This window comes from Lolium rigidum, chromosome 3 (assembly GCF_022539505.1).
Source record: "Lolium rigidum isolate FL_2022 chromosome 3, APGP_CSIRO_Lrig_0.1, whole genome shotgun sequence".
NCBI classification, from domain to species: domain Eukaryota; kingdom Viridiplantae; phylum Streptophyta; class Magnoliopsida; order Poales; family Poaceae; genus Lolium; species Lolium rigidum.
Genome location: NC_061510.1, coordinates 399,985,940 through 399,995,927, shown reverse-complemented (window position 1 = coordinate 399,995,927; position 9,988 = coordinate 399,985,940). Strand labels below are relative to the sequence as shown.

General features: G+C 44.6%; 2 protein-coding genes across 2 annotated transcripts; one reads left to right on the top strand and one right to left on the bottom strand.

The window, feature by feature from the left end:
• Positions 1–1,310: 1,310 nt before the first annotated feature.
• LOC124700915 (ethylene-response factor C3-like) lies at positions 1,311–2,624 on the top strand. Its single transcript, XM_047232972.1, has one exon. It carries the CDS (start codon positions 1,391–1,393, stop codon positions 2,078–2,080), a length of 690 nt encoding a protein of 229 aa, XP_047088928.1. The 5' UTR covers positions 1,311–1,390; the 3' UTR covers positions 2,081–2,624.
• A 1,951-nt stretch (positions 2,625–4,575) lies between these two features.
• LOC124704604 (DEAD-box ATP-dependent RNA helicase 37-like) lies at positions 4,576–8,989 on the bottom strand. Its single transcript, XM_047236874.1, has 6 exons — positions 8,134–8,989; positions 7,971–8,054; positions 6,989–7,231; positions 6,328–6,495; positions 5,804–5,917; positions 4,576–5,426 (listed from the first exon to the last, which is right to left on the bottom strand). Exons 1-6 carry the CDS (start codon positions 8,941–8,943, stop codon positions 4,914–4,916), a joined length of 1,932 nt encoding a protein of 643 aa, XP_047092830.1. The 5' UTR covers positions 8,944–8,989; the 3' UTR covers positions 4,576–4,913.
• Positions 8,990–9,988: the final 999 nt, after the last annotated feature.

Genomic DNA, 9,988 nt, shown 5'->3' with positions numbered 1-9,988 from the left:
TTCTATAAAGCATATAATTCTTCTAAAAGTGTAATTCATCTATTTTTGATAAAGTTTATATGAAAAGTTATCTGCACCTACAATACTAAACAAATAAATATTAAAATATATTTCATGATGGTCTAATCTTATCAACTTTGTACTCAATCCCCGATACTTATTATGTATCGGAGGGATAGTTTCTCTAAAGATACATAGGGCAGATGGTAACATGCCTCCTTAGGTATTGGACAATTTTTCACATTTAACCATATATCTCAGAAATTGTCATCCAGCGGTATAAAAAGTTATACGCTCTACCTTAGGCATTGAAATTCTCACAGCTTTAACCAGTCTTAAACCATTACGTGACACAACTCAATATTAGGACTTGCTATGGTCGAAGCTCCACATATCGTTATGAAATTGCTGCACAATTGATGTAAGCAACAGTATGTGAAAATTGCATGAGTTCTGAAAATAGAAACTGGAAACACTTCTAACCTATGAATGGATCAGATGGATAAGATAATCTGGATATGATTACAAATAACGTCCTCTGATCTTTACAATTTTATCGCCCCAGATCGACGTAACAAGCCAGCCCTATCTAACAAAAACAAGTAAAATGCTATATGTAAATATGTGTTCAAAGTCTCCTAAATGGGACATTTCGGTAAAATTTCCGCTAAACGAGGTAATATGTTTCACAAATATACAACAAAGGGTAAAAAGTGAAATTCGCTCAAGAAAATAGAAAATGGAAATACCTCTAACCCATGTTTGGATTTAGTGTAAATTTTGTGTATTACTGATATTTTGTCAAGATTAAATCTTGGGTCCAGTGAATAAATCTTCGTATGGTACCTATGAAGAGATTTATCTTATCAAAACCGAAAGGGAGCAAATAGTGTTGATTTTCATGATAGAGCAACAGAAACTTGATGACTTTGTGGATCTCTTTTTCAGAACTATCTTTGGTTTCCGTCACAATTATAACAATGGGAAGCTACAAAATTGGATTCGCATCAATAAGTGATATAGCATCCACATAAACAGAAGAGCGCATAGCCATCAGAATTAGCAGTCCCAACGAAGCAACTAGGAAAGGCATCCAAAAACAGTTAAAGGAAGCCACAAAGCAGAGCACCTTTTCAGTGTCAACCAAAGAAACAGAGCATCTCTTCATTTTTTATTTTTGAATATACAGAGCATCTCTTCATAATTCCAGTTCTGCCCTCTTGTTCCCAACAAATAACCTGGCGCCACCACTATAAAAACTGACATGCCTCTAACTGCTTCAACTCGAGCAAACGCCATGTCTGATCATCCTAGCAGCACCGCTACTTCTTCGTTGTCGTCACCGCGCCTCCTCACCACTGGCGTCGTCAACTTCTTGGCCCGCCGCGCCATGACCACGCAGCAACGAGCATTTCCCCTCCAGTCGCCGGGGTCCTCCACCGGCTCCGTCGACTCCGCGCCGTGGCATCGTGCCCCGGCCACCCCGCCTCAGCTCCCATTCGACACAAACGACGCCGACGAGATGCTCCTGCTCGACATGCTCTCCCACTCCGCGCAGGATGCAGCTGTGCCCTCCACGAGCACGACGGCACCGGTGAAGCGAGAGGCCGTCGACACGGAGGGAGACGTCGGCGGCGGGCGCGCGTTCCGCGGCGTGCGGAAGCGGCCATGGGGCAAGTTCGCGGCGGAGATCCGAGACTCAACGCGGAACGGCGTGCGGGTGTGGCTGGGCACCTTCGACAGCCCGGAGGAGGCGGCGCTGGCGTACGACCAGGCGGCCTTCGCGATGCGGGGCGGCGCGGCCGTGCTCAACTTCCCCGCGGAGCATGTCCGGCGGTCGCTGGACGGCGCCGGCGACGACGTGTGCGGGCGCGCCGACGGGTTGTCACCCGTGCTGGCCCTCAAGCGGCGTCATTCTATGCGAAGGCGGCCCGCGGGTGCGAGCCGTAAGCCCAAGGCCGCGCGGCGGCCGGAGGGCGTGATGGAGCTGGAGGACCTCGGCTCGGAGTACCTCGAAGAGCTGCTCGGCGCCTCCGAGGAAAGCTCTGCTTCTTGGTGTTGGAGCCACAACTCTATCTGATTCTCAAGTCAACACTCCCGCAATCACGATCAGTCGGCAAGGGAAGTTCTGCTGGTGGCTTGAGAACTTCCAATGCACGGTCGAGAAGAAGAGAATTGGCCATGGCTTCAAGATGATGGATCGATCATCATTTGTGTTTTTTCTTCTTCCATGTTGCTTACTGCTGGCCCGGCGACACAATTCAGCTAGACTAGCTTCTTCATGACGAAATTGGAGAAACCGACAGCGGAGTGAGATTTTGTTTTTTCGAACCTCAGGTTGGCAAGAGCACAGGTGTGTACAAGTTTTCAAATCGCCGAATGTTTTGGTTTGAATTTGCGCTTAGACTAGTGGATTCAGTCACCCACCGGGTTGAGAGTGAGGGTGAGTTGTGTACATCTTTTTGAGCGCCAAATGCTGGGATTTAAATCTAGTCAAAATTAGTTGTTGTAAATAGTTTTGATTTGGTCGAAAAGAGGCACGACATTACATAGGCGCCAAGTTTGAATAGTACAAGAGATTTTTGTTAGATGGTAGTATAAGAAATTGTTGTTAGCTTTGGCCTTTTGGGGATGTGGAATTGACCAGGTCAAGTCTAAAGTGGAAACATGCTGGTGAGTGAGTGGTTCTCTTAGCCACATGCGTGCATAATAAAATAAAATAAAGCGATAACTATTGTTGCCCTTGATCGAGTCGATCAGGTATGTGTGTGTATTCAGGTTGGCTCATCTCACCTGACTGACTTGCAGCTTGTACTACTATATATGAGTCTATGACCAACCACTGATCAGGAGCGTGTGGCCAACTACTTCTTTTTTCTGAACATACGGATTTTCGTTTAAACTTGTGTTCATCGCATCACTGAAGCCCGAGAATACATCTCTGAAGGAGCAAAAGAACATCTGCCTGGGTGCTAGACAAGCATCTGAAAGTGAAAGGTCTATCCTGAGCAAGTTTCGCTTTGCAAATACGCTTTGAAATTCATGCCCCTGGGGACATGGAAGACCTTCTGATGATCAGAGAGGAGGGACCGTTGGCCAGTTGTGGCCTGAGTTGGCAGTGACGCCAGTAGCTGCTGCCCGCTTTGCAGCTTAATTAGCTTCATCGTTACCTTGATTTTACCTATTGCTACTAGCAAAGCACAAAGTGAGGCGCATGGGATAGTGGCCAACACAACATGAAGAGCAGTATTTTTTATGATTTTTTAGCCCAGCAAGAATAATACTAGTACTTGGATTGCAAAGAAAAATAGAACAGTTGACAATCTACAAGCTGACATGTCAGTTTGTAGTAACACATGTTCATGTGCGTAGACTGAGGTGGCAAAGACACCCAAAGCAAGCAAGCTACTAGCCGTCGAATTAGCTCCTAGTGCAAAATCATAGACTGGATGCTCTCATCCTGTCACTAGAACGAAGTCTAACTTGAATCTTATGCCCAGCGGTCTTTTCTTTTTGCGGGGAAACAAAAAATAATAATTTGACAATGACCAGGTTTACTAAACTGTCGATGACTTTATAATGGCCAAATTATTGTAGACAACACCAGGTTAATTAGACTTTGCTTTCTTTCGTAGTATATAGCTGGGTTTCTCAGAAACATCCTAGATTCTTCAATATTTGAATTTGCTGACAGAGCTCACCGCCATGTAACATCCTAGCTTCTTCGGTATTTCCTGATGCCAGCAAAATATGGAAAACGACGAGTTCTCCTGAACATCACGTGAAGCATCATCATTCTCATCCAACATGCTAGAGAGAGAGAGGGGCAATCACCTTAGAACTTCTTGCCATGAGGCAAATGTCGGAGTTCTTGGGAATGGAGGAGAGATCGAGGTGTCGTGGGCGTGGTGAGTACATATATTTATGAACGAAGTAGTGGGCATCTTGATATAGGGCATGAAATCCTAGGATGTTTGAAGGGGACTTCGGGAAAAGGGGTTGTGATTTGCAAAGAGTGGACATCTTGAGATAGATAGCTATAGTGATTTTGATTAGGCGGGTTGTCAAGATGATAGAAGATACAAAAGATCCTTCACCGAGCTCAAACTTAGTCAAGAAACTGTAACGGAAGTGGATGTCATCCACCGCTGGCACAGTGACATCATCTTCACCATGCAAATAAAAACTTGTGCGGCAATAGATTGAAATAAGTTCCTGCTCAATAAGGAATTTAGCTCACCCATTGATCAGATGCTTCGAGGTATGAACAGATTTTGATCTTTGAATAGTTGAAAATTTTGGCACAAGCACTTCACTCTAAATCTTGAAATCCACAGCTTCCAAGCTTAGAGCCACCACGATGGTGGCATCACAACATTAGGCCAGGAAGAATCTTGCCTCAAAGGCCCCATATTGAAACTTCATCACCCAGAATTATATTCAACATCATGGTGGACAAGAAATAGAGGGATATAATAAATGGCAAATTTCATTTGATGTTGAAGTAATGCAGCTGCTAGTAATCCATTCATACAATCTGTACCAGACGTTAGAATACGATCTAAGGCAAAGAGCAGAAAAACAACATCACTATTGCCCACATAGAAACATCTAGAAGCACATCAATGAACTCCAGCGACCCAACAGACACATCATCCAGAACTACAGAAAGAACCACTGAACCAGTAACGCAGCAAAGAAAATTAGCCCACCCAGACTTCATGCCAGTGAACAAAATAACCGGGTACACGGGAAACACAAGTGCTGTGACAACCAGCCACAAATAAGGTAAATGGGGGCATTTTCCAGACCATACCCACCAGTGACTACAAATCCCAATAACTGTTTTCAGCTAAGTCAATAGAATACGATGATCATCTCATTTCAATTCTTACGATAACCAGGAGATGCTATCAGTCCCAGGAACTAGATGCACCGCCACCGTAGCCTCCACCTCCACCACCACCATAACCACCACCGCCGCCACCATAACCACCACCGCCGCCACCATAGCCTCCACCGCCGCCGCCACCACCCCTGCTGTCCCGACGGAAGTCACGGCCACCAAATCGAGCCCCGCCTCCACCACCTGATCTGCGGTTTCTGCCGCCACCACCTCCAAACGATGCACGGGCACCATAGCGCTCAAGCCATTGAGGAACCTCCTGGTTAGCTTCTTGCATCAATTCACATAATGACCTGGCAATTGACATGTTGCCCTCGTTGAAAAATGCAGTTGCCACACCAGACTTCCCAGCTCGCCCAGTTCTCCCAATGCGATGAACATAGTCATCTATGTCATTTGGTAGGTCAAAATTGATGACGTGGGCAACATCTGGTATGTCAAGTCCACGAGCAGCAACATCAGTTGCAACGAGGATGGGAGTTGCTCCACTCTTGAAGGATCTCAAGGCATATTCTCTTTCCTGGATAAGACAACAAGCACAAAGAAAATTGTGATATCCAATCAAACGCCTATATGACATAGAAATACATATATATGTTAGTATGTGGCAGGCAAAAGGACAATCCCCAAACGTGCTTAGTCTGTACGAGTAAAAATACAAAGAGAATCAGATATTTAGATGGCAATACCAATAACAATGTACTGTATTATCATTTTAAAAAGGATAAATCATCAATTGGAGGTTTAAATCAGATACAGATGCAGAGCATATTTTTTGATCACGTAAATACTTCCCCTATAATGTAAGCATGTATATTCAGGAAATAAAAAATTATTACAACAACAAAAACTGACATCACCTATAATGTGAACAGGTAGGGGCAGCTATGGAAGTACCTGCTGCGTACGATCTCCATGAATACTTGTAGCAGGGAACCCATTTGTATACAGCCAGTTCTCCAGAGCATCTGCTCCCCTCTTTGTCTCCACAAAGACCAAGGTAAGAGATTGCTGCAAACAAGGTAAAAACAAAGGTTAATGGAACAATATTTGGATGAATTACTACACCAAGTTCATAATTTATTGAGGCTTGGAACTAAACAATAGTCGCACGAATTATGACACCATATCCCATTAGCTTGCAGTTGCAGTACAGCTTTCTCGGGATTTTAAGATGGAGCCAAGAGATATGCAAGAATCTATTATTATCTGTTTGGCAAATCACATTAGGTAAATGCTGTTATCCGTCGATCACCCATTTCACATTAGTTACTCATATGTCTTGGATTGCAATAACAGGATACTTTGCATTTTTTGCTTACAAATCAAGTTATCGTGGTAATACATTGCTATGCCAAACAAAGCCTTCGTCCAGTTAAAGAACGTAATGAAACTAATAGCATCAAAATAATGTAGGTCACCTTCCCAGGAACAGCATTGGCTTTCTGTGCATGGATAAGGTCCATGAGGTAACTTCTTTTATCAGCTTCAAGGACAAACTCTACCCTTTGAGCAATCAAATCAGTACTGGAACCAACTCTTCCAACAGCAAGGAAGATGTAGTCTGCAAGGAAATCTGAAGCCAGACGCTGCAGAAAAATAAAACATGACTAAGAAAACAGTAGGCATGAATTGCTACCACAAACAACCTAACAGATGATGTTTTTCCCTGCCACCTGAGATAAATACATAACCCACCAAACGAATAATAGCAAAATATTTTCTTAGCATATGCAAAAAAAACAGAATTGACAGAGCTAAGCAAGATAATTTATATTATACCATTTAGCATTGAATGCAAACTAATAAACACAAATGTTAATGACTGCAATTTATCTGACCAATTCAAACATATAGTTCACTTTTACAGTAGGGAGCCAAAAGACATTGATACAATAACAACAGGACAACAATGGCACAAATGCTGATGATATTTCAACGTGTACATCACTTCATTTTTATGGCAGCTAGACAAGAGAGAAGCCAATGCTAGACAGCCAACAGAATAATCATGGCACAAATGCTGATGATATTTCAACTTGTATTTCATTATTACCATGTGGAGCTAAAGAAAATACAAACCTGTATCTCTTTGGGAAAAGTAGCACTAAACAGCATTGTCTGTCTCACACCACGAGGGGGCATGTCCATCTGCTCAACAATTTTACGTATCTGTGGCTCAAACCCCATATCGAGCATTCGGTCAGCTTCATCAAGAGCTAAGTAATTCACCATTTGCAGTGATACTCTAGCCCTCTCCAGCAGATCCATCAACCGACCAGGAGTTGCCACAAGTATGTCAACACCTCTTTCCAATTCCCTCAACTACAATAACAGAAAAACAATGTACTCAAAAAGCAGCAGCGGATGTCATGTTAAAAGGGTTACTGTGAAATAAAAATAAGATATGGGCAATAACCATCCATTAAAGAGAAGACATAACAGACCAACAGCATTACAAATAAGTTTCAAGCTGGTCAAATTATTAAATAAAGAAGAGTTTTTTCCCAAGCTTTTGTGAACACAGTTAAAGATAAACATAAAATGCAAGAAGCTTTATTACTATCACAATTATTCACTATTTAGTAATTAGACAGCCTTATCAGTAATAAACCATGTTCACACGACCAACATGCTAAGCATCAACATCATGTTGCAACTGTTTTTCTTAGAGAAAAACCAGAGTTACGTAGCAAGTTCTATGCAATTGAAAACTTTTCATACAATCAACAATGAATAATTTCCCTCAGCAGCATGCACATTGCTCATGCACAACCATCATAGAACCAACAAACAACATTTTTTGTTTTTCTATTCATAATCATAACAATCTAGAAAACCCCATTTTTAAAACCTATGCATTGCTTTGAATTCATAGTACCCAGACACAAAAAATGCATGCACGTATCATCATCATAAGAAGTATGAAAGAACTTCAGTATTGCAAATAAGGTAACACAGTACATCAAACACCATGAAGTACACCAGAAATAAAAGAAGGCCATTAATGTAATTAGTAAAATCGTATCAAAACTACAAAAGAAAATTGTAACAGCAAAAATACCTGCTGATGTATTGGTGCTCCACCATATGCAACACAGGCCTTAACACCAGTCTGGTATGCAAATTTCTTTGCTTCTTCATGAATCTGAGGAACAAGAGGTATAATATAAGAAACTACAACAAAATAAACAAGAGCAAACCAAATAATTAGAGTGGTGACCTACTTGGACTGATAGCTCACGTGTAGGAGATAATATCAGTGCAAGAGGATATGCAGTCCTGGAGCCTCTTGGCCTCTGTGGTGGCCTTGACTTCATGATCCCACTAATGATTGGGAAACAAAAGGCAGCTGTCTTCCCTGACCCAGTCTGGGCACAGGCCATAAGATCCCTGCCTCCAATGACAATGGGAATGGCATGCCGCTGCACTGGTGTAGGCTTCACATACTTGCACCTCCTTATGTTCTCATTCAGAGCATCGCCCAAATCAATCTCTGCAAAGGTGTTAACCGGGGTAGGCACATCATGGCCACTTGTCTCCACAGGAATGTCCTCATAGGCATCAAAGTTGATGCCTGTGTTGGCCTGAGCCTCGAAGTCAACATCTGCGGCCACAGCAGGAACTGGCTCACTATCGCCAAAAGGGTTTGGTTCGCGGTCCCTGCGGTCCCCCCAACCAGGGCGGGAGTTCCAACCAGCGCCGCCGCCGCCGCCGCCAGCACCACGTCCACCACCACCAGTCTGGCGGGTAACGCCTACACCACTGCTAACAGCGCCAGGAGGAGCAGCCCAGCGTGTGCCACCAACAGCAGCTGCGTAGCCACCAGTAGGTGGCACAGGTCCGGAAGGCTGAATTCCAGCTGGTGCTGGAGGTGGCGCTAGGCTATCTGGCGAGCGACCACGGAGGTGTGGAGGGACGTAAGAGCTGCGAGTGGGGCGCGAGTTCTGGTGGTTGGCAACAGGAGCGGGAGCAGCAACAGTCGCGGGCGCCGATTCCTCGGCGTTCGCAACTGAATCAGCCCATGAAGATCGCATAATTTTGCACAAAACCTTTGATGAAGATGCTACTGCTGAGCGCTAAAACCTGTGAATGAATTCCAGAGATACAATACAAATCAGGAGAAATAAATGTGGAACACATATATCAGCAGTTAAAAATGTACTTAAACTGAGGTCTGTGGTTCAATTAGGTTTGGATCTCTGTTAGGCAACTATTCAGATTTTAGCACCAGAGACTAGAACAGACTTAGCATGAAGCACACGGATAAAATCAATGTAGTACAAGTTAATGAGTGTTCCTAAGCAACAAAACCCGACATGACCCTTAATCAAACCTAAACCAATACAAACCGCAACCTAGTAACTAGATCTACTTACGGAGATGAACCAGAGCATCGGCACTAACAAGTACAGCAGCAGATCTAATCTAAATGCAAGACGGAAACTAGGAAAACAAGCAAATTAACACTCCCAAATAGCATCAACCACGCGGAATCGCCGCCGGGACCTTGTATCTAACGGGAAAATGCAGCATGCAAAGGGGCGAGATCCGGCAGAGCCTCTAGATCGAGCGCCGAAAGGAGGAGACCGGCCGCGGTAGGATTAATTAAGCGGAAGTATAAACCCTCGCTAGGGGAAAACGCTACACCGCAACTAATCGCTACTCCCGGACAGAAATACCCTAGGAATCTACAACGAGTCCACCGCGCAAGCAAACTCGCCGCCGGCTAATGAACCGGCAGCTAGCTAAGAACACCGAACACAACAAGCGGCACTAGCGCCACGGGTCGGCTCAAACGCGCTCGCGGGTAGAAGAAGATGGAGCGGCGGATTTGGATCGAGCGAATCGAGCGCGCGCGCGGCCAGATCGGCGCGAGATGGGATGGGGATCGGGGAGGGGAGGGGAGCTCACCTGACGCGAGGATGGAGCGGATTGGAGTCGGCCGTGGGGGTTGGTGGGTGGGGTGTCGCGCGTGAGAAACCCTAGAGAAGCGGGGGCGGGGGAAGAAGATCGTGGGGAGACGGAAGGGAGAACGGGAAAGCAACAAAAGCTGCGGATGCCGGGAGGAGGAAGGGAAGG

Bases quoted from the DNA above. Each gene is read 5' to 3' on its own strand.
- LOC124700915 (XM_047232972.1), top strand. From the start codon at position 1,391: ATGACCACGCAGCAACGAGCATTTCCCCTCCAGTCGCCGGGGTCCTCC.
- LOC124704604 (XM_047236874.1), bottom strand. From the start codon at position 8,943: ATGCGATCTTCATGGGCTGATTCAGTTGCGAACGCCGAGGAATCGGCG. The intron at 5,918-6,327 runs GTGACCTACATT...CCTTGTTTGCAG, and splicing joins CCAATGCTGTTCCTGGGAAG to CAATCTCTTACCTTGGTCTT. The intron at 5,427-5,803 runs GTACTTCCATAG...TGTCTTATCCAG, and splicing joins ATGGAGATCGTACGCAGCAG to GAAAGAGAATATGCCTTGAG.